Source organism: Vitis riparia, chromosome 8 (genome assembly GCF_004353265.1).
Source record: "Vitis riparia cultivar Riparia Gloire de Montpellier isolate 1030 chromosome 8, EGFV_Vit.rip_1.0, whole genome shotgun sequence".
Taxonomy (NCBI): domain Eukaryota; kingdom Viridiplantae; phylum Streptophyta; class Magnoliopsida; order Vitales; family Vitaceae; genus Vitis; species Vitis riparia.
Window position 1 is genome coordinate 1,275,444 of NC_048438.1, and position 25,599 is coordinate 1,301,042.

Genomic DNA, 25,599 nt, shown 5'->3' on the forward strand with positions numbered 1-25,599 from the left:
ATAAACCTTTTCCTTATTAATGACCCATGATATAACACCAGTAGAATCTTCCTCTACAGTTAGGGTGGAGAGGCCTAAAGCTTTTGCCTATTGCTAACCCTCTAGCAAAAAATCTCTGCCTCAATAGTCAACCCTGCACCCTCTTGCTTAAAGAAAGCTCACAACATTGTACCAGAGTGATCTCTAATGACGCCTCCAATACCCATCTGACTAGGGAACCCAAGGAACATCCATTAAAGTTTAACTTTGAACCTACGAGGGGGGGGGGGGGGGGCACATCCAATCCCAACTTTCTTCCTTGACCTGTTTGAGAAATAGACTCTTTTCCAATCCAACATTAAAAGAAACAAAAGAATATCTGTAAAAGGCTTGGTGACCGAGGCCCAAAGGGAAGAAAAAAAGTAAATCAAGTCCCAAATGGCATCCACAGATCTCCATTTATCCTTGAATATCCTTGCTTCCTCTCCCACAGATCTCCATTTGTCCTTAAAAATCCTTGCTTTCTCTCGAACCATATAAACCATATCAAGGATAATACGACCACCTACAATAGAATTTTCTCTTTTGGAAGGCTCCCAAAGCCCTTAAAGAAGATACCCATCATTTTTGCCATGCCTCTAGGAGGAACCTAATCAAGATTTGGCAAGTGAAACAATCCTTGCCATAGTGCTAGACTGCTAGTGTGGTGGGACAGTAAAAAACTATGATCTACTGATCACTATTCTTCAAACACATAACAATATGATTCTACAAGAGAGCTTTGTAAGGCCCCTCAATTGAAGCATGTCCTTGGTATAGACCTTATTAGCCATAAGCCAAACAAAAGCCTGAACCTTTGGTGGAGCTTTTGAGTTCCAAATTAAGTTAGTAAGAGCAAATAGGTGAAGATAAGAGAGGGAGGGGTAACTGAAAGGGCTTCGTAAAATTAGCTAACAGTGAATAGCCCTGAGGATGTCAATGATCTAACCCTTTCATCTCTAAAGGAAGGTGATAAATACACATGACGTTGGGAAGAGAGGAGCCTAGTTAATTCCTTAATCTCTGTATCAAAGGGGTTTCAATGACAATTGAAATTCTATGATGGACTAATAGAGAACTGATCTAAACAGGGAAAATAAGCATATTCCTCGTCTTTATGACTCAAAACAGATTTGAAAATTGAAACTTGAGAGGACTCTTGCCCAGCCAAGTATACTCCAACCGGTGAATTTTTTTGCCTTCTCCCACCAAGTACTAGGTGAAACTTGAGAAATCATTGAAAAACTTGAAAAATGACTTTTCAAAGACAACAATGCGACCACCTAAGAATCGTCTTGGTGTCCCAACCATTGGAGTGCAACCTATAAATATTTAGGATGACCTTATGCCAAAAAGTGTTACTCTCTAGGAAACCTTCACAACCACTCTCCAAGAAGGGCTTTGTTCCTCAAGGAGATTCCTTTAAGCTCAATAGATCCCTCTTCGGTGCACACACGAGATCCCACCCAACTAGGTGGTCTGTTTTCCTTTTCCTAAACCTTAACCAAAGGAAGGCTCTATAATTTCTCAATCCTATAAGCCACTTTAATTGAGACCTTAAACATGGAAAGGACATTAGTGGGGATAGAGGCAAAGACTTTCTTCCAACATCCAAACGACAAAAGATCCTAACACTAGATACTAGAAAGAAGCAGCTTTAGGATTTCCCCTTAAAGGGAGACCTAATAGGTAAGGTGCCAAATAAAGACTCTACAATCTAACATCAAGGTTAAGTCTTGAATAGATTCCTCACTCACATTAATACCAACCAAGGAACTTGTTTCTAGATTGATCTTTAAGCCTGATATGCGTCCAAAAATCATTAAGGTAAGCATGGTATGTGTCCAAAACCATTAAGATAAGCCTGATATGTGTCCAAAAATCCATTAAGATAAGCCTGATATGCATCTAAAAACCATTAAGATATAATTAAGGTTTTGTAACTCATCCCGGTTAGCTTTTGAGAAAAAAATTGTATCATATGCAAACTAAAGAACTGACACCCTTGTCTTGTCCTTCCCCACCAAAAAGGCTTCCAAAAACCCTTTATCTTCAACTCTTACAACCATCCTACTCAAAACATGTGCAACAATAGTGAAGAGAAAAGAGAGAGAGGGTCGCCTTGTCAAGCCTATGGATGCTTTAACCCAACCTTTGGCACCCCCGTTCACTAGAATGACAAAACTTGTAGAAGATAAACATCCTTGAATCAGCAACCTCTACTTTGAATTGAAGCCTTTCTTTAAAACATGATCCAAAAAGTCCGGATTCACATGGTCATAAGTTTTTTCAAAATCTATCGTAAAGACAAGTCCTAATTTTCCAGAGTGTCTTCTTTCATCTACCACTTCATTTTCCACTAGAACAATGTCTAGGATTTGTCTACCTTCAAGAAAAATCTTGAGACCAATGGATAATCTCATGCAAAACCTTATGAATGTGGGGAGAAAGCACTTTGGCAATGACCTTGTAGAGACTAAAATCAACCACTGTGGATATCTTATTTCTCTTGGTGACCAAGGGAATAAAAGTAGCATTGACACTCTTATTAATGACCCCATTGTTTTGGAATTCCAAGAAACCCTTTTCAAATCCTCCTTGATGATGCCCCAATAATCTTGATAGAAAGCTTAGGTAAAACTGTCACGACTTGGAGTTTTTTCCTTGTCCATTTGAAGAACTGCTCCTTGAATTTCCTTTTTTGAAAAAAAGTGCTCCAACAATCTGACAGTCTCCTCAGATATTGGAGACCAATCCAACCCTTCTATCCTCCAAGAATCCTTGTCAGGTTTGTTGTAAAGACTACCAAAGAAACTCAAAAACTCCTCATAAATACTCTATTGATCCTCCAATTTGAGCCTTTCCTCAGGGGGGGTTTGGAAAATTTCTTCTTCCTCCTACCATTAGCCACCTTATGGAAATACTTTAGAGTTGTAACTCCTTCCTTGACCCACTTTACCTTAGTTCTCTGTCTCAAATGCACCTCTTCTCTTTGTAGCAATTCCTTTGGTTCAATCTTTTTAACAAGCCTTAATGCTACTAATTTGCTCATCAAAGCTCTTTCCCTTTCATGAGAATCTACCAAGGTAATATCTTTTAAGATAGCATCTTTCTTTTCTTTTATATCCCCAGAGATTTCCTGCTCCAAAATTTTAATTTTGCCTTGATGAATTACATTCTTTGCATGAATTTATGACCCTCCTTAGCCTTCAACACACACATCCACTCACCAATCTTTAACCTTGTCCTTGAAACCAGCGTAGGACAACCACATACTCTTGAAGCTAAAAGGACTTGGGCCCCATTTGAAAGGATTGGAGTCAAGAACAATTGGGCGATAATTAGAAACCAATCGAGGTATAGTCTCTTGAAGGTAGTGGGAAAAGTTGACATCCTACTCATTTGAGAAAAGGAATCTATCTAGCTTGTTACAAACAGGGGAGTCTTGTAGATTTGACCAAGTGAAGGAAGAATTACAAAGAGGGGGAATCGGTTAATACAAACTCCCTAATAAAGCTATCAAAATTACACATATCAGGTGAGAGTTTGGATCCCCAGAATTTTCATATACCCTTCTAATGATATTGAAATCACCCCACACACCACCTCAAGTACATCAAACCAAAGAGGGTTGAAAGTTCTTTCCAAAACTCCTTTCGAAGGGCTGACACAGTTGGACTATAAACAGTGGAAAGCCAAAAATCTTCTCCCAAATTTGAGGAAAGTTCGGCTGACATGGAAAAAACTCCATTTACCACCTCAGAACACTTAAGAGCTTAGAATCCCAAATAATCAGAACACCTTCAGAGGCCCCATAAACTGATGGCGCTGCCCATTTCCTGTTTCTGATCCTCCACAAACTACTTACATGGTGCATATCACGCATCTCCTTCTTAATCTCTTGCAACATAACCACATCTGGACCCTCCTTGCATAGGAAGTTCTTTATAACCCTTATTTTATTTCTTGAACCCAGCCTGCAGATATTCCAGCTTATAATCTTCATGAAAACCAGGTTGCCCCACAGACAAAAGACCAAATTATTGAACTCCTGATCCCTGTATGTCTATGAATGAACGTATCAAAACTGAACTTCCTTCTATGGTAGACTTTAGCTATAGGCTTAGACCATATATTTTTCCTGATTGGAAGCTGAGGAATCTCCTTGCAATGAGGCTTATTATACCCATAGAGGCTAAGAGTGAGCTAACCTAGTCCATTTTGCTAGGAGTAAGACCTCTGCTGTGAAAACCATCTAGAGAAAGGCAATTGGAGTTCATGGTCTGATCTCCTAGAGGAAATAAGGACTGATTAGAAGAAGTTGGGAAGGGAGTAGAAACAACAACATTTTCTGGCACAGGGACAGGGTTGTCTCTAACAGATGCACCACTGACAGGTGGGAGAACCAACTGGAGAGAGCAGGGGTGAACACCAGTGCCCTTGGATAGCAAAATATGGGGACATAACTCATATGATGTACAAGGCGTGTTCTCCAAATTCAATATTGGTCATAAATTTTTTAATGTACTTGTTGAGATGGCCTGCTTATGATAATGATATCATAATTTACAGATTGAGCTCACATTGACCTCGTTAAAGGCCTCTAGAAGTAAGACTCACTTTACATGTTCCTCCTCGTTGTTGTGATGGTGGTGTTCAGCAAGTTGCATAGAGCTATAGGTGGCTATGTGCAGGATTTTGGTCAAGGGTGGGGGTGGTGAAGAGCTTCTTGCATTTCACTTTCTCCAGTTAAGGTGTGAAATATTTAGATCTTCCTTTACAGGCTTCATTCAAACTAAGGCAATTTGGACCCAACAACAGGCCGAGTGGGGACAAGACTGGCTAGGTGGAACTTATCAGAATGATTTGAGAAATCTCACATTATTTTAGATTGTACTAACTATTTATTTTCATTAATCGATAAGAAAAGACATTGCATATTTTGAAAATTTTGTAGTTTTCTAGCTGTGGAATGCAGAGTTGCAGCATTAGGCATCCTTGTCCATGTTAGAGATGCTTTGTTTGCTTGCCCAATGTTTCATCCTGTGCAGCATCTATTTATTAGAATGTTGTCATTAGCATATTTTCTGGGATTAACAGTGAGAGTTTGTTGTTGCAGGTTGCCAGAGGTCGGATTGAGCAAGCAAGCAATATGAGGCAGAGACTAACATCACCCACTGTTGCCGGCCCCCAAACCATCCGAATGAACCCGCAAACAGAAGCCCCAATGGCTGTAGAACCAAACATGCCTTCAGTTCAAGCAACCACCACCCCTCCAAAAGCTCTTCTTACCCAACCTGTGATTTCTTTTGCACCTCTGAAAACTACTGAAGAAGATAGCAAAAAAGCAGCAGCAGCTGCCGTTGCTGCTAAGCTCGCTGCCTCTACATCCTCCGCACAGATGCTTACCTCTGTGCTCTCTTCCCTTGTTGCAGAAGAAGCTGCCTCGAATGGTGGTTTAAAATCATCTGGATTTGCCTCCATTTTTAGTCCAGAAAAAAGGCCCAGGCTTGAGAAGCCGATGCCTGTTTCTGATGGTAACAATTCTGATGCAGGCAGTGCCTCATATTTTACCCCTGTACAACAACAATCAATGGCCAACATGCCACTTGCACCCCCAACAAGCGTACCGCCAATGTCCCAAGCCAACCAGATGCAAGCTCCATTCCCTCCACCACCACCTCCCCCACCACCTCTACCCCTGGTGAATCCACCAGCGAAACAATACGTCCAATCCTCCGGTATGATGGTCGGAGTGATGCCCTATGGGTATGGTACTACCAGCTTGCCACCTCCACCTCCCATGCTTTCTCATGTTCCAATGGGTTTATCAGCACCAGCCCCACAACCACCACAGCAGCTACAATCTCCACAACTGCAGCAGCAGCAGCAGTCACAGCAGCCAGCCACCGGAGGAGGCTATTACCGGCCACCTGGCATTGCATTCTATGGGCAAAGCCATCAGCCAACACCACCCCCTGTGCCCAGGCAGTGACCACTCAAAAATCGATGCCACCCAGGTCTTCTCTGATGGGAAAAGCCCATCAGCCAGCTGCACCTCCCATTACTTCAGCGGTAAGGTCCTGTGTTATTCTGTAAATTAGTAGACAACTCAAAGCAAAGAACAATATAATTCTCTACGATCCCCCTCCTAATCTTCAACTGGAAGCTCTTTGACCCCACTAAAACCCAAAAAAAAAAAAGTTAATCAGATAGATAAATCTTTGTCTTATATGTTAAAGTAGCAGATTTTCAAATATATCTGAGCTTTTACGGGAGATTCGACTGCTGTAAACACCACAGGATCCATGAAGCTTGTGGCTAAAATTTCATAGAGAAGCTCTTAATACACTGTTTAATTTTCTTATCGGCTTGTTTGAATCTTCTGTGCCCTTATTGATGTAGCCCAGAAAGTGGTTTCTGTAAATTTAAACTGTAGGTTCGGTTGGTTTTTTCCTCTTCTTTTCTCTTCTTTTCCTTTTTGGGAGATCAGGAATATTAAGAGAGACATAATTTTGATAGTGGCTACTCTTAGCTTTGCTTGGGCTTCTGTAAACCGCCCAAGTTGGAAACACAAAAAGTGATGCACAAAACAGCTTGGTTTGGTTCAAATAAAAAACTTAGGATCGAAAACCCCTTTTTATTAATGAAAATGCTTGTCAATGTATTATTATTATTATAAAAATCACCAATAATGTATGAATATAAATCTTAATTTTTACAATGACATAATTGTTGTAAAAATGTTATAATAACATGTCACATCAGTGGATTTCTTATTATTATTATTATTATTTCTTTAATTTATTTATTTTTAAATATATTTTGCAGTAAAAGTACAAATGGGAGTGACATTTTTAGTGGATAAAAGGTAATTTATACTTCTGCAGCTTTGCTTAAAGAAATGAAATTACTTCCAGAAACTTCTATCTAAAAATAGACCATTTTGTAAAAAAGCAAAAAAAAAAAATAAATTTATCTTATATTTATAAAAGTTATTTTAAAAAAATTTAAAATTTGAAATGTATTTTTAATATAAACCTTTAATATTTTTTTTTTTTTGTATTTTATATAAAAGTTATTATTATTTCTTATTTTAGAACATAAAAAATTGGAGTTGTAAAGTTTTGTTTAAATTAAAACCATAGCTTAAAGATATAAAAGAGAATTATATTTTTGTGTCACCCATTACATTTGTAAAAGGAATTAAAATAAATAAATAAATAAAAGAGGATATCAAATCAAACTTGTCACCTCATAATTCTACAAAGACGGCTAAACACAAAGGTCGCCACATGATCATTTCTCAGACAAACGTGACAAAAAACACAATACACCACTTGTGGTGGAGTAACTTTTGTGAAAGCGATTTAAATTTATAATTTATTTTATTAACGTTAATTAGTATTTGGAAATGACATAATAATAATTTGACATTTTTTATGATATATTTTGTAAAAAAAAAAAAATAGTAATTTGAAGGGTGTGAGTGCTAATATAAAAACGTTTTAAGAGATTTGGGTGTTCTGTAAAATTTTAAAAAGTGGAAAAATACTTAGTGTGTGTTAGATAAACATTTGATTGAAGGTTTTTTTAAAAAAACATTTTAAAATGTATTTCCATTGAAACGTTTCGAATAAAAACACTATCAAATGCATTTCACGAATTATTTAAATAATTCTTTAAAATTTTTAAACATTATTTTCAAAAGTTTGTTAAATGCTTACTTTTATAAAAACAAATAGTACTTCAAATAAATAAAAAAACGTTTAGTACTTTTTTACTATAAAAATACATCGCTAATATGTGAAATAAATCACTCAAATGATGACTTTTAAAATAAACTTATGAAATATGATATCGAATGTCATAAAGATCTGGACTACCATTATTAGATACCAATTGAACCTATATAATATGAATTTGATGCCAATCGACTTGATCATAACTTCAACATATTAAATTCATATTTGATTCATTTAAAATGTGATTTAAATAAGTTAAAATTAGTTTATAAATATAAGAGATTAGAAAATTAATCACATAAAATAATGCAACATCTAATTCAATTTGATTACTATTTTTGATTAGTCAACAAATCAAGTAAATTACGTATTTGAATTTATGTTTTTAACTCGATTATTAATTATGTCAAGTAAAGTCGGGATAAGTTTGTCTAATGGTGGATTTAGAAGATACGTCTACCATTTGAGTTTCAAAGCCAAATTGAAACTCTTTTCCTTAAGCAAAGGCTAAAAAATGTATCCCATCAATGATGAAATATTGAATATGATACTTTGTCGTCACATCATTGTTTTTGGCATCCATCACAAGTTTCATATCCAAACCGACAAAACTATTCAATGCTCAATCACTTTTAATTATTATTAGTATTTTCACTTTTTTTTTTTACCTTTCTTTTGTATATATCATTTTAGTGGCTTTTGATTTCTCAATTATCTTTTCATCATCCTTAAGTGGGTGGCTCTTCTCCGAAGTATTCGTCAGAGAGACGACCCACAAGCAGAAAAGACTCTTCATCCATCCATGTAAGTTCAGTCTTCTCTCTTTTTAATACTTTCTGCAACTTTTCTCATATTTTCTTCCTTTCCAATCACTCTTGAATTGAATTTATAGACTAATCAAGAAAGGTCAGTATTTTTATTCAATTATAATAGAAAGTTTTATTTAAGAACTTAACCAAAAAAAAAAAAAAAAAGCGCCATGGTGTCTATTTGTTTTTCTACCTTTTATTTTTTTTTCTTTAGTTGTTTTTTTTTTCAAGATTGGAGGATTTCTGAACTTTTTCTTTTTGTTTTTATTTAATTAAAAGAAAATTTAAAGGATGAAAAGTGCCTTTTTTGTATAATTCTTGTCACTGCACTGCACTGACTAGTTAATAAAAACGTGAAATGAAATAATAGAAATTTTTATTTAAATTAGGTGTAAATATTTTCATGGGTTGGAATTTATAGGTGTTATAGGGAATTTTTAAATATTTTATTATTTTCATCAAGGTTTATTTTATTTATTTATTTTCTCAAAATGATATTTTAGAAGAAAAAAATGGAAACTAAGAAATTAATTATTAAATTAGTTTGCTTCTCCTAGCAAGGCTTTTAAATTTTTAAATGCATTATTTCTTTTTAAGGAAGTTGAGACTTCCCCCCCCCCCCCCCCGCCCCCTCTTTTTTTTTGTTTATTTATGTGTAAATAATTGTTGATAGGAGACCTCTCGTCGTATTTTAAAGTGAAATGTGTGTGGATGCCAAAGATTGTTGTATATAATTAATTAAATGAAATGGACCCCTCGACCCATGAATGATCACTAATTAAATTATTAGATATTGTCTACTATTTGCATATATAAAATTATTATCAAATTATAGGAAGTACTATAAATATTATTATTAGCTTTAGTTTCTAACTCTTCTTGTCCAAACCAACCCACTCACACATATTAAATAAGTTGTGCTTTACATGATAATGATATAAACACGAGATTTTTCTATTATAATATATGTATACATATTAGATATGTCGTCTATTATATGATATGAATAAAAACACAAGCTCCTTATCTAGACTTGGGTCAATGAATTCTTCACTCATCAAGTGGTTTTAGTTTTACATGTCTACACATATAAAATGAGTTATTTCCTAGATAATATATTTCACAAGAATTACCACTCAAATATTAGTTTAAGATTTAGAAGTTGCTTGATAGATTGTATATAAAATGTAAGAATTCTTATATATATAATACGAATTTATCTTATATTCTTAAAAATTATTTTTAAATTTGAAAACTTCAAGTTTTTAGAATTATTTTTAAAAGTAATTTATTAAATACTTATGTTTTTTTTTTATTATTTTCTTTTTTAGGAAAAACACTTTGTAATGAAAAGATCAGCATCATTCCCAAATTGGATGGAAACATTTTTAACCTTGGAATCAACATTAATTTGGCTTCCCCAACAAGGTTGTTGGCTTATCAAAATCCCTTATATATATATATATTGGTTCTTTTGGGAGTTGGTTTCTTTGTGGTCCAATGAAATTGATCATTTTCTTGGCTATTTAATAAAATTAAAGAAATTGTGTGATAGTTCAATATTAGGGTATATTTGAAAATAGTTTTCTAAAAAGAATAGAGTTTTTCAACTAAGGAAAGATATTTACTAAACTAAAAAAAAAAAAGTTTCAAAAAAATTTATTCTAAAGTATTATTTTTTTACAACAAATTTGAGATGTTGTCAGGCATTTTTAAAGTATTTTGAGTGACAATTAAAAATATGAAAAAAAATTAATATGTTTTTAGAACAAATTTGAGATGTTTAAAGATATTTTTAAAGTATTTTGAGTTATAAGAAAAAAAATATGAAAAAAAAAGGTTTTTAAAAATGTGTTCTAAAAAAATAATATTTTTAGAACAAATTTGTGATATTTTAAGATATTTTTAGAATATTATGAGTAATATGAAGAATATTTTAAGAATTTTTACATTACAAGAATAAACCTACAAAATTGTTTGTTATATGAATTTTCAAATAAAATTATATTCCTAAAAAGAATTGAAAATTGTTTTTAAGCAAAAGTTATTTTTTGAGAACAATTTTAAAAAACATTGTCAATTAAAGCCTTATATTTTTTAGATCAAATTTTGCTTGTTTCTTCTAATATAACATTAATAAGTGAATAACAAAGTCAATATTTATGAGTTGAAAAAAAAAGTCGCATTTGTTTTATATCTTAAATCTGAATTCGTAAAATAGAAATCAATATAAAAACATCATTTAAAATTTTAAAGTTTTTTCTTTTTTTATTTGGAAATAATACTTAAATTAAAAAATAAATCGTACTAAAAACCAAATAAAAAAAGAAAAGAAAAGAAGAAGAATTTTTAGCTTTTTTTAGAAAGATACTTTGATTGTGTTTTTTTTTTTTTTCTAAAAGGAAAAAAAAATATGAAATAACTTATTGTATAAGTCAAAATAGAGCTTACACAAGAAGTAATTTTTCTTATTAATTCCATATTAAAATCTTTTTTTGAGTCCGAAGTTCTTTAAATAAAATATAAAATTATTGATACAAAACTCTTATTGAACTTGAAAAAAAACTTTTGGTTTTTCAAAATAAATCCAAATAGAGTCTTAATCGTGAATTATAAATTTATGTTCCGCTTAAGAGCGGTTCTATAGCTCTCAAAATAATCTTTTTTATCATTTTTTTTAATTAGTTTATTTGATAATGATAAAGAGTGTGATATGTATATCGAATTCAAATTTTATACATTTAAATTTTTTAAGAAATTGGTAGTTCAATATAATATTAGAACTTAGTTTGATAGGAGACCTTCGACATTATATTTCTTTTATATATTTATTAGATATGAATCTAAATTCTATTTAAATTTATTTGTTTAATATGTACAATTAGAGGTTATATATATATATATTTTTTTTTTTTATCATGAGACTGCTTTTTTAAAGCAAAAACACTTTATTAATTATCAAGGCTTTCCCAACACGGTTTGTCAACTTTTCTTTGTAGTCCAATATTGGATGTGAGTATAGCTTATGTATAGTATTTTCAAATGAAATTGACCATTTTCTTTCCCATTTAACCCATATATTGTATAATAAAATTAAAAAATTAAAGAAATTGTGTTGTGAGAAATAGTTTTTTAAAACATTTTATGAAAAAAAAAAAAAGGAAATCCTAATTTAGAAAATAAGTTTACAAATATTTTTTTTTTTAAAAAAAGAATTGGATCTAAAATATGTTTTTTAGATCAAATTTGAGATATTTTCATTTAGAATGTTTTTAAATAATAACTAAAAATATGAAAAATATTTTAGGATTTTTACATTACATAAATGACAATAGTTTCGTAAATAACAAGACAATTTTTTTTAATCATATTTAAATTCCCAAATAAAATTATTTCTAAAAACAGTTCATATATGATCATCTTTTTTCGTTCTAAAAAGGAAAAAAAGTAAAATAAAAAATAAAAAAAATAATTCACATAAATTTATTTCGTGCATTTTTTTTAAAACTATATATATATATATATATATATATATATATATATATATATATATATATTAACGGAGAAAACGATGATATCAGGATGTAAAACCCTAGTCCTGCAAAATGACAGCCGAACACATGGTGGACATGGATTTTTCCTGGAAAACAAACATATTTGTAAGGAAAAGAAAAAGAAAAAGAAAAAGAAAGTAATACTTGTCCTAGACTCCCCACATGACAGTTTCTGTCCCAACTTTAATATTCAACAGGACAAAAATATTGACTTTTAATCACCTTTTCAATCATTATCTTTATTTATTTTTCTATTTATATTGTATTATCCATCTCTAGGGTTTCTTGTGATCCAAACACCCACAGAGAGAAAGACAGTCAGAACCCAGAAGAAGAGGAGAGTCGGTGTTCTTTTGGATTCTGATTAACAATCCTGTAAGTTCATCCCTCATATATATATATATATCTTCTCTCCTTTATTTATTTATTTATTTATTTATTTTTCATATATATATTCTCTTTTTTTTTCTATTGAAAGAAAATTAGTGGACAAAAATGCATTTTTACGCATGACACTGCAATGATACTCATCTCCATCTAAATTGCTTGGTGGGAAATTATTTGATTGTTTACAAGGAAAATAATGGAAATTTAACTCTTACAAAATGCATCGGAATGTGATGATCGGTATGAAATTCTTAAAATTTCTTATTGCTTATGGAAGAGTGCATTTGATATTCATTGTTGGAAGCGTTTCTACGTATTTAACACTTAAATATTTTTATCTTTTAAGTGTTAGAGGTAAAAATGCTTTTAAAACCACTAACAAATAGACTCTTAAATATTTTTAAATGTAAATGTGTTTCTGTGGTTAATTTTTTTTCTTATTTAATTTTAAAATCCACGAAGGGATTCAAAATTTTAAGTTTTTATATTATTTTTATTTTTCTCAATAATAATATTTTAAAAAGTGAAAAATTATATAACATTAAAACATTTAGCAGTATTTCATTTAAAAAGCTTTTAATAATAGTGATTTTTTTTAGAAGTGTTTTTAAAAAAATCACCTCTCAAGTGTTTTTTAGAAATCACTATGAGTTTGTAAGTGCTTTTCTTTTTTTCTTTTTTTTTTTAAATTGTTTTCTAAAAAAAAAATCTTTTTTTATACCACAAGTGCTTTTTAAAAGCGTGACCAAGATGTTTTATTTGGATTAGCTTTGATTTTTTTTATTTTTTATTTTAGTAAATATGGAAAATAAATATTTACAATTTTATAAAAATAATAATAATGAAAATGAATCATTTGTACTATTATCAAGTGAAAAATGGAATTCTCACCTCATGGTATTTTTTTAAAGAAAAAGAAAAGGAAAAAGAAAAAACAAAGAATTTGATCTAAAATATGTTTTTAAATCAAAGTTGAGATCTTTTTATATATATAAAATTTTAAATAATAACTAAAAATAGGAAAAATATTTTAGGATTTTTACATTACATGAATGACAAATGTTTCATGAAGAATAAGCCAAAGAAAATTGTTTATGATATTTAAATTCACAAATAAAATTTTAGTTCTAAAAAAATTAATATTTGATTGAAAAAAAAGTGGAAATACGAAATAGTTTTTTATATTTCATGTTTATCTTATTAAGAATATAAATAAAAGTTTTTTTTTTTAAAAAAAATCTTATCAAGTGAAAATATTTTACTTCCTTATCAATTTTAAAGTTTATTTGGAAAAAATTAATTCACATATATTTATTTCATGTATTTATTTTTTTGGTACAAAAAGAAATATGGATTAAAATGAATTATTATTGGAATCTTTACATATCGTATGTAACAACTGGTGTCCAAATATTGGGGTAAACCAGAAAAGTTTAGATAGAACTGGATGTTAAGTGTTGGCTATAGTATAGATATTGTTTGCCATGAACCCAAAAAAGTCATTACGATTTTAAAATAAGATCATATGGTTAAGAGAAACTAAAAGTAATATAATGTTAGAAACTTTTTTCTTTATTCCACGTGGAATATCAATACATAGAAAACTAAAATATAAATTTAAACTTAATAAATATTTTCTTAAATATTTTTTGAAACTTAATTTTCATCTCCCCTCTTCTATTAGAATTATAGAGTATTTAAAAGTATATAACAAGCTATTTGGAATTGTTCTTGAGAACAATTTTTTGTTCTCCAAAACAAAAAAAATATAGAAAACACATTTGATAATTAAAAATTATTTTTTACTTTTCATTTTTAAGAATATAAAATATTTTTAAATGTTTTATGTTGTTTTCACTTATTTTTTGAGGATTATTTTAAGAAATAATTATACATGTAAAATAATTAAAAATAAAATACTAAATATAAAAATTATTTTTAAAACATATTTAAAGATATTAAAAACATGTTAAAAACATTTTAGGTTTTTAGACATATTTTTATTTTATAAAAATTAGAGAACAATTTTCAAAAATTATTCTAAAAGGCTATCTTCCAAAATTGTTTTTGAAAATAGACCCTAAAAATTTTAAATAATTTGTCGTATATTTAATCTTGTAAAATAAAACCCTAATCCAGCAAAATGGCAGATGGCCATGGAATTTTCCGAATTTTGACCCAAAATAATATATTGAAAAAAAAATTCAAAATTTTTTTTTTTTCCAAAATAATGTCTAATAACCGTAGTTGGTGACTACGGTTTTGTTTTTCTAAAATTGTTAGAAACTGTAATCACCAATCACAGTTTTAACTTTAAGTTTAAAGTCGCAGTTGGTGACTATGGTTTTGAATTCTTTAAAAAATGGTCAAAGTCGTAGTCACTTTAACTTTATATATATATAACTTTAATTTTTTTAAATAAAAATATTATATTATTTTGATTTTAAATAAACTTATTTTATTATTTAAAAAATAATAATATATGAAATTAAATAATTGATATTTTTAATTTGATGTAAAAATATATTTTTTAAAATTTTATTAAAACAATAGGCACTATATTTAATATAAATATATTTAGTTAATTATATTTAAATATAAATAAAATATAATAAATTATGAAAACCTATTAAAAAAACAAATAATATAAATTATTATATTAATTAATAATTTTTTATATACTATGTATAAGTGGTATGTGATATCACATGTATATAAGTTCAATTTAAGTTTAAAATTTATCATATTTTAATTTAAGTTCATAATATCATATTGATATGATAATAATTTATTTATATATTTAAATAAAAATATGATAAATTTTAAACTTAAATTAAATTTTAATATATATGTGATATTATATACCACTTACATATAATATATAAAAAATTATTAATTAATATAATAATTTATATTATATATATATATATATATATATATAATTAAAGTTTAAACCGTAGTTGGTGACTATAGTTTCTAACCGTTTTTAAAAAATAAAATCGTAGTCACCAATTATTGACATGACCAACTTATGTGACATAGACGCATTAGATTGAGTATTATTTTGAAAACAAGTTTATTTTTTAGATTTTATTTTTTAATGTATTATTTTGGGTTAAAACTCGAATTTTCCTGGAAAACAAATATAGTACAAATAAAAATTAACGCTTTATTTATTTAAACAAGCAGCATATGTAAGCAATGACTTCAAAAAAAATAAAAAATAAAAAATAAATAAAAGAAATTGTGGCCCTAATACTTGTCTGGACACTTCCACATGAGAGTCGGTATCTGTCGCAACATTAATATTCAACACGACAAAAATATTAAATTTCCATCGCCTTCTCAATAACTTATCTTTATGTATTTATTTATTTATTTATTTATATAGTAGTATCCATCCAAGGTTTCTTGTGCACCAAACACCCGCAGAGAGAAAGACAGCCAGAACCCAGAAGAAGAGGAGAGTCGGTGTCCATTTGGATTCTGATTGACAATCCTGTAAGTTCATCCCTCATATATATATATATATATATATATATATATATATATATATATATATATATATATATATATATATATATATATATATATATATTCTCATCTTTTTACTATTGAAAGAAAATTTAGTGGGCGAAAATGCATTTTTATGCAAGACTCTGCAATGATATTCATCTCCATCTAAATTGGTTGGTGGGAAATTATTTGATTGGTTACAAAGAAAATAATGGAAATTTAAAATGTCATGATTTGTGTGAAATTCTTAAAATAACTCTTTGAAAAAATATAGAAAAAAGGGTATTTTTTTTAAGGGAATATTCAAATATTAATATTTCTTGTTCAATATGGAAGTATCTTTAAATGTAAATGTTGTTAAGTGGTTAATTTTCTTTTTTTTTTCTTTTAATTTTTAAATTATTCAGTCTACTTCATGATTCAAAATTTAAGGTTTTGATTTTTTTTCTTTTAATAAGATATTAAGATTTTGAAAATTTATATCACATTAAAGATGATTTCGATGTTTTTGAGAGAATCTTCTTGGAAAAACACTATAGGTGATTTTTTTTTTTTTTTTAAATATTAATTTTATTTTCAAATATTTTATTTTTCTTTTAAAAAACGCTTTTTATGGTATAAGTGTTTTTCAAATAATGAAAACAATAATTTATACTATTATCAAGTGAAAAATGAAATTCTCACCTCAAGGGTAGTATCTTTTTAAAATCAAAATAATAAAGATAGAAAAATTATTATTTATACATTTTCACTAGTTTTTTTATCCTATTGTTAGCAACCTTATTTTATTTATTATTCTCATGATTATTTTTAAATTTAATATATTAAATTTGTAAGTTTGTTTTCAAAATAAAACTAATTATATTACCAAATAATTATTTTACAATAAATTTATAGCAAAAATGATAATATGGCAATGACACATAAGAAATGAAAATATTTGTCCAAAAAGTAAACAAAAATCATGATTTGTATATCACATTTCTTTTTTCCAAAAAAGTTTTTTGACTTTTTGTTTTTTAGTCAATAAAAAAATTCATGATTTTTGTTTAGTCAATATATAACCTTTTATGGATAAAAAATTATTTGGTAAATATAAAATATTTGGTAAATAAAATATTGTATTTGGTATATATAACCTTTTATGGATAAAAAATTATTTGGTAAATATAAAATATTGTATAAATAACCAATAATTAATTAACTTATAGATATCATCTAGAAATCCCTAATATAAAACCCTAAAACCATAACTTCAACAAAAGGAAATAGGGAAAGTAGAAAAAAAATATAAATTTTCTAACTTTATAATCTTATTAAACTTTTAGATAAAGAATGAATAATTTTAAAAAATATAAGTTTAAAATAATTTTATTATATTTCATTTTTTTTATTTTTCATTATAATTAAAAAAAATACTAGACTATTTTTATTATATATATATAAGATAAGATAAGGTTATTCTAGTCATTATAAAAATTACAATAATTAGTCTATTTTAATACTTTGGATTAAAAAGTATAAATGTTAGTTGTAATTTTTCAAATATTTTTATTATGTTGCTTCTATATCAATTTTTTCAAAGTTTAAGGCTTGTTTGGGAATTATTTTTTAGAATAGTTTTATGTTCTTCAAAACAAAAAACACAGAAAATATGTTTGACAATTAAAATTTATTTTCTACTTATTATTATTAAAAATTAAAAATAAAGTATTTTTGGAAAATATTTTTTAATCATTTTTTTATATTATTTTTACTTGTTTTCTAAGGATTGTTTTATAAAATAATTATACAAATATGTAAAATAATTAAAAATAAAATACTATATATAAAAATTATTTTAAAACATATTTAAAATATTAAATTAGGTTAAAAATATTTTAGATTTCCAAACAAACTTTTGTTTTATAAAAATCAGAAAATAAATTTCAAAAACTGTTTTAAAAAACTATTTTTCAGAATTGTTTTTGAAAATAGTAACCAAACAAACCCTAATTATATATTTTCTTTTTCTTTTTTAATTTTTATATTTAATTTTCTATTTTCTCTCTCTCTTTTTTTTTTTTTTAAATTCACATACCCAACTAATGTTTTTAAAAGTTTAAATAAAAAATATAAAATAAGAAAAACCCAAGCCCCTCTTTAGTAGGAAAAATGAAAATTTAAAAATAAAGTAAACAACTACAAGAAGAAAAAATTTAGATGGCACGGATTAAAAATGTTTTTAAAAATAAAACCAAACATATTTCTTCTATTTTGAAAAAATATTCCACCTTAGCCTCATTATTATTTATTTAAATAAAAATATTATTTCCATTTTTATTATTAAAAACTTAATGACAATGAAAAATTCTCCTCTCTAATTTATTCATACATATATATATATATTTTCCTACTATATAAAGAAAAAAAAATTATTTTTCTTGATATCTATAATGATAATTGGACAAGAGATTTTGTCCACAGCTGTGTAACCCACAAATCCCAGGTGTCATACACATCTTTCCATTTTTTAATATTCATATTCGGGTTGGTCAAAAAGTAAGCCATGGTCATTCAGAGAAGCACTATGTGTTGTTTGGTAGTCAATAAAAGGCAAAAGTCAATAAATTTTATATTACCCCTTAATTTGAATTAAAAATAATAATATTTTCTTATATGATATAGATTCCAAACACTCATGTTATAACAAAAGGTAATTTGAAGAAAAATATTAAATTATTGTACTTTATCTCAGACGGTCCATTTATTTTAATGCAGATTTTAAAAGATTCACATGCTACCAATTTTTTTTAATCCCATCCATCCAGCAATGATTTGATTTATCTTTTTATTTATTTATTTATTTATTTAATGCAAGCACGTCATTTACCTTTTTTACCTGTACTAGTGTCAAGAAAGAGAACAGTACATCTGTCGAGAAAATTGCAGAGATAGAATATAAGAGTTTTATTTCACCATTGTTGTATGCTGTAGGAGGGTTTTCGGGCAACCGAAATGGAGGGAGAGATGAAGAAGAAGCTGCTGAACAAGGAGGACAAACCAGGAGGAGAAGTGGAAGTTGAAGAAGAAGGGCAGCAGAAGATCAAGGAGAAGGTTTGGGGAGAGACAAAGAGGCTTTGGATTGTTGCAGGGCCCGCTATCTTCACTAGATTTTCGACGTTCGGCATAAACATCATCAGCCAGGCGTTCATCGGCCATATCGGCCCGACTGAGCTTGCTGCATATGCCCTTGTTATCACTGTCCTCTTGAGGTTTGCTAATGGCATCCTGGTAATGTTTCTCACAAAAAAAAAGGATTATTTGCATTTGTTCGCCTCTCTCCCCTATCTCTTTATATCTCTCCATCTGCAGTATTGAACCCAAATTTTTCGGAAATCAAGGAATGTGAGATAAAGAAGGATGAGATATTGATATGGTTGTAGAAAATGAAAATATACTTCCTATTTTTAGTAATATTTAATAAAAATATAGTAATAGAATAATCCGAGAAATTTTAATGTAACCAACTATATTAAATAGGTTCTTCCAAGTTCGTACATAATTCCCTGTTCCCTTCACTTTCTCCAACATTTTTCTTTCCTTCTTTTGATGGGAGGAATCCCACCAGGACAGCTTTTGAGATGTGTTATTGCATCCCAATGATGGGCACCTAAAAGCACACAATAGGAAACAAGTTTCCCACCTTGTGAAAAACATTCTCTCATTTTTTCGTGTTTGGCTCTTTAACCCTTTCATATCATTTTTGTGATTTTTTGTTCTCAACTGTTTCAAATAAAAAATAATATTTGTTTCCATTATTTGTCAGTGAATTCTCATTTTTGTTGGGAACTTGTAGTGCATGAAGACGAGGGAAAATGGGAAAAGAAATGTAAAAGGGCAAAACTAATTAGTACACCATGGATCCATGGAGAGTTGGTAAGATATCTTTAGCAGCAGTACATGTAGTAGCATCCGGGCTTGTATAGCCTTGGTCTAATTCCTACTTTAATGAGGGTTTTAGCTTTCCCCAACTCCTACAGTAATTGAAATTCCTGGGGATTTACACATTTGTGCATTGATAAGACCATTCACTATCCCTTTCTTGGATGAACCATGGAGCCAAGAGAAACCATGAATCTGAATAAAAGAACTTGCCCCATGTAGTCATGATCAGTACTAAATTGCATTGTAATAGCCTCATTATAGCTACATAATAGATAGGATTATACACTGAAACATTCTAGAGCTATAAAGATAGCTAATTATTAAATTGTTAGCACCATATAAAAAGCATTTCTCCTAGGGTAGTTGCTAATACAAATAAGATGAACTTTGTTGTAGCCAATTTTGCATACTCTATCAATAGAGTAGTATATAGCATTGAATACAGTAAAATAAGAAATTAAAAGATTTCATCCAAATTGTTTGGAAATTTCCTGAAAAATTAATTGTAGGCTTTTCTCTCCATCAAAACAACGGGGTTGTTATGCTTATTACTAAACTTGTTGAAGAGATGGAATAGACCCAAGGTATATCTTTTTTATTAGAGGTTCAGTCACAAGAATTAGGCTAAAAATTAATTAGGATACATTATGGGAAAACAAAACTTCCTTCAAGGAGAAGTAAATGAAAGACTTTCATAAAAGTTCTCATAGAATCAAGAAGAAGAACCCCGAGGACCTTCTTTCCCTGGTTAAAGGAACTACTCACAGTGATCAGCCATAAGTGCTAGACCCAAAAAGCACAAAAAGAGTAGCTGAAAACATTACTAATAGCTGAAATAAATGAGATTCAAGCTTACTAATAGTGAAGAACTGGACCAAATGTAAAGTTACTGCTGAAAAATAGCTTGGTTGGATGACGAGTTTAATCTACGAAAAATTCATCCATCTTTTTAGTGTAATCTGATAAGCTTTTACAGTCTGTTATGGAGTCTGAATGGTACAAGTTCTCATGCTTTAATCTTCATTTTGAATGTGTAGTTGGGCATGGCGAGCGCCTTGGAAACTCTATGTGGACAATCCTATGGTGCAAAGCAGTACCAAATGCTAGGCATATATCTTCAAAGATCATGGCTAGTATTGGGCGTAACATCACTCTTTCTTCTCCCAGTGTTCATTTTCACCACCCCGATTTTGAAGGCTTTAGGCCAGGAAGAGGAGATTGCAGAAGTTGCTGGATACGTTTCTCTGTGGCTAATCCCAGCTATGTTTGCCTTCATTGTGTCCTTCACCTGCCAATTTTACCTACAAGCGCAGAGCAAGAACATGATAATAGCCTATTTGGCAGCATTTTCCCTCACTATCCATGTGTTTCTCTCCTGGCTTTTAGTAGTAAAGTACCAGCTTGGACTCCCTGGTGCATTGTTGTCCACAGTCCTGGCGTATTGGATCCCGAATATCGGTCAACTCATGTTTATTTTGTGTGGAGGATGTCCTGAAACTTGGAAGGGTTTCTCATCCTTGGCTTTCAAGGATCTCTGGCCTATAATCAAGCTTTCCCTATCATCTGGTGTCATGGTCTGGTAAGGCCTTTTCAGTTGTTTTGTTGATTAGTTTTCGGGAAATTGCTTTCACAAGTAGAGTTGTTAAGGTTATGTTTAGTTTTAGAAAGTACTGAGGAAAAGAAAAAAAATATCAAGAAAAATAATTTTTCCATGGTTGTGCAATGCAAAATACCGAAAAAATCAAATATAATTAAAATTAGTTAAAAACTTATCTATTTTCAAACTTTTTCTTTCATTTTACTTTTTCTTTCTATTTTATTTCTTGGGAACCAAATATAACTTAAAAGAAAATGGTAAATGAATGAGAAAGGAAAACAAAAGGTTTGAACCTAATGAATATTTCCTCGATCATTCTCAACTTTATTCCTCTAGAAATACGTCTTCAAATAAGCATTATTATATTTCTTTTCTTTTCTGTTTTCCATGATAAACCTAATAAGAGAAACGCTTTTCGGGATCAAGTATAGCATTAAGATTTTGAGGTAGTTAGTAACTTAACATGGTGGTAGACAATGATCTGTTTTAAACATTATGATTTTGTTGTGAAGTATTAGTCCAATTGAGTACATTGTTTGATAAAAATGTGGAAACCTGATTTTACACATATATATGTGCTGCCATTGACAGTCTTGAGCTATGGTACAACACAGTGTTGATTCTACTAACAGGAAACCTGAAAAATGCCCGGGTTGCCATAGATGCTCTGTCTATCTGGTAATTTGCTTAATCTCCCCTTTGGTTGCCGGGTTTCTCTTCGCTCCTTCGCTTCATTTCTATCTTCACAACCTTGTTGATCTGGTTCAACCATACTCTTATTTGCAGCATTAACATCAATGGTTGGGAAATGATGATCTCTCTTGGTTTCATGGCGGCCGCAAGGTATACTTACTGTTGAATTGCCCCCGTCTCATAAACATATAGCTTGAAAATTTTATGCAGGTGTATTAACCAAGTCCAGTACTATATTTTGGTCGGAAAATTTTCAGTGTTCGCATCTCAAATGAGCTTGGAAGGGGGAGCTCAAAAGCTGCAAAGTTTTCAATTGTGACGACAGTGATTACATCCTTCTCTATAGGATTTGTACTATTTATATTCTTCCTCTTCTTGAGGGGACGCCTCGCATACATTTTTACAGATAGTCAAGACGTTGCTAAGGCGGTAGCAGATCTGTCTCCTCTATTGGCTTGCTCCATTCTTTTGAACAGCGTTCAACCAGTTCTCTCCGGTAAATTCTTGATCTCTTTTAGTGTATAAAAGATGCCGTGAAAGGATAATTTGGATGTGAACCATTGTAGATGTATAATATCTTGACAGGAGTTGCTGTTGGGGCTGGCTGGCAAAGCATTGTAGCATATGTTAACATAGCAAGTTATTACCTAATAGGAATACCTATTGGAGCTGTGCTCGGTTATATCCTCCATCTTCAAGTTAAAGTGAGTTATCCATCTTCTCTTTATTTTTCATGCTAGATTTGTAGTGATCCATATATAGAAAGTTTGTAGAGGAATAGTATATATATAGGTTATGTTTGGTTTCCTTGAAAATTTGAGAGATAATGTGAGAGAAAATAGAAAAGAAAAAAAAAAGAGAGAAAACGGGAATGAAAATAAAAAATAGATATAAAGTTAATAAATTATTTTTATATGTTTTCTATACTCGTTTTACTTATTTTCCACCATTATATAAGTATTAAATAATTTAAAAACATATAAATTACTAACTAATTTTAATTATATTTGATTTATTTTTTATATTTTTTACAATAAAATCAAATATGATAAAATAATTTTTCTTAACATTTTTCTTCTTTACTAAATATTTTATGAGAACCAAACATAGTCTTATAGAAAGTTTCTAGAGGAATCATCAAATTCTCCCATTATATATTTTTCAAAGAAGTTAGGAAATTGACCAATGATGTATATTAAGTCAACATTTTTTTCAAAACTACACATGTTCTCGAGATTGTCTTCTAGATTTATCTTTTTAAAGTTAAATACTAATGTCTCATTTGGATTGGCTTCTAAGAAGTTAAAAACTTGTTTTCAACATTAGTAAAAGCTTTTAGACCTATTTAGGTTATTTTGTTAAAATAATTTATAATTCAAAAAGAGCCAAACATGGAATTCAAATAAATATTATATATGGGTAAAAATCATTTGTATAATAATATTATTGTTCTTTAAGAATTATGACTTGATTTTAACCTCGACTTTCATTTTTGTTAAGGAAACATGATATGCATATTGAACCAAAATCTTACAAGTTTTAAGTTTTTAGGAAAATTGGTAGTTCAACATAGTATTAGAACTTAGTGGGAGGTCTCGGGTTCAATCCCCCTCTTCAGAATTACTGTTTATGTTTCAATTTGATAATTTGAATACACTTAACCTAGTTCTCATGCTCTTGTACTAAAATAGTCTATGATCTATATGTCATATGATCTTCAATTTTCCATTATACAATTGTAGTTATTAGAACAAATTAAGATGTGAGTTGTTACTTCACTAAACTATATTTCCTTTCAATGGGTGTGTCATGTAGGGTGTTTGGATTGGAATGTTGATTGGAACATTTCTTCAAACTGTTGTGCTTGTTATAATCACGTATAGAACGGATTGGGAAAAACAGGTACTTGTTTTTTCTTTTTTGCCAAATTTTTTCATTAAATGTATAGAATCATAAAGCTTGTGTCTTGACATATTTGTAGGTATCTATAGCTCGTGCTCGCATAAGCAAGTGGACTGTAAAAGATTTCTCAGATGCCGAGGCTAATGCACAAGATGCTTGAGACATCGCATTATTATTCTTTGTATGAAGAGAAAAATATTAGCCTTATTTGATTTAGGGTTTCATATTTTTGCAAAATCTTAAAGCCTAAAGCCTAAACTTGAACTTTTAATTTGGTCCAAAGGATGTAATTGAAAATTTCTTAGTATATAGTTTTATATATTAAAGGAAGTATTACTTAAATTTGCAATGGTTTGAATTTAATGCTAGTCGTAAATAAGTAGAAGAAAATCCCAATCAACTATTCACATCTTAGTCCGTCAATGATTCCTTATATTTACAAGAAAATTTCAGAGTTCTCATATGATCACATAAAAAGAACTCTATCTATTACATAACCTTATATTTACAATAATAGTGACTAACAATGTCTTTAATATTCTCTCTCAAGTTGGTACTTATAATGTATAAAAGAGTTTTAATAAAAATATAAGTCGACTTAGCTACAAAGTTGTAGAAGAAGAAGAAACACTTGAGTTGTGAATTTCTTTTTTAAAAAATGAAAGTCAATCTCTATGGCTATGTTTGATTTCCAAAAAGTACTAAGAAAAGAAATTTTTTTAAAAAGAAAATGATTTTCTCATGTTTGGTTTTACCATAAGAAATATGAAAAAAAAAAGTTAAATATTATTAAAATTAGTAAAAAAAATTAATATATTTTAAAATTATTTAGTTTTTAGATAGAGTAGTTAAATAAGTAAAATGTATTTAAAGTAATACATAAAAATAATGTATAGACTTTAAATTCTTTTTTTTTTCTTTGGTTTTTTCTTTCTTTCTACGTTTCCTCTCTATCTTATTTCCTTTACATTTTCTTTTCCATCAAACTTTCTGGAAGCTAAACATAACCTATATGCTTTGTCTCTTCATAGAAAATGGGATTAGATAAAAGGTAATGGTTGCTTGATCATCAATGTGCATGCCTACACACGGGAAGGAGATGGAACTAGAAAACCCAACTTAACTACCAATTTTTTAATTTATATACACGCAAGAAGGAGAAGAAACTAGAAAATCCAACTTAACTACCAAATTTTGAATTTAGGAAGAAGAAGAAACTAGAAAACCCAACTTAACTACCAAAATTTGAATTTATATGCATACAAGAAGGAGATGAAACTAGAAAACTCAAATTAACTACCAATTTTTGAATTTATATGCGCACGGGAAGGAAAAGAATCTAGAAAACCCAACTTAACTACCAATTTTTGAATTTATATGTGCACGGGAAGGGGATGAAACTAGAAAACCCAACTTAACTGCCAATTTTTGAATTTATTGCATGTGGAAAG

General features: G+C 29.4%; 2 protein-coding genes across 5 annotated transcripts in view; both read left to right on the plus strand.

The window, feature by feature from the left end:
- Positions 1–6,478, plus strand: part of LOC117921195 (regulation of nuclear pre-mRNA domain-containing protein 1B-like) — a 63,432-nt gene extending 56,954 nt beyond the window's left edge. For both annotated transcript variants that reach the window (XM_034839014.1, XM_034839013.1), the window contains exon 9: positions 5,138–6,478. In XM_034839014.1, coding sequence (XP_034694905.1) covers positions 5,138–6,013 — 876 coding nt within the window. In that variant the 3' untranslated portion in view covers positions 6,014–6,478. The remainder of the gene's footprint in view (positions 1–5,137) is intronic.
- A 1,994-nt stretch (positions 6,479–8,472) lies between these two features.
- Positions 8,473–24,474, plus strand: LOC117919669 (protein DETOXIFICATION 21-like). Of its 3 annotated transcripts, none has more exons than XM_034836886.1 (11): positions 8,473–8,567; positions 12,406–12,501; positions 15,905–16,014; positions 19,006–19,302; positions 20,994–21,535; positions 22,145–22,231; positions 22,340–22,396; positions 22,504–22,742; positions 22,832–22,950; positions 24,062–24,148; positions 24,228–24,474. In XM_034836886.1, exons 4-11 carry the CDS (start codon positions 19,027–19,029, stop codon positions 24,306–24,308), a joined length of 1,488 nt encoding a protein of 495 aa, XP_034692777.1. In that variant the 5' UTR covers positions 8,473–8,567; positions 12,406–12,501; positions 15,905–16,014; positions 19,006–19,026; the 3' UTR covers positions 24,309–24,474. The 3 variants fall into 3 exon arrangements, with proteins under 3 accessions (XP_034692777.1, XP_034692779.1, XP_034692778.1); XM_034836888.1 differs by having other exon boundaries at positions 15,908–16,014; XM_034836887.1 differs by having other exon boundaries at positions 15,920–16,014.
- The last annotated feature ends 1,125 nt before the right edge of the window (positions 24,475–25,599 follow it).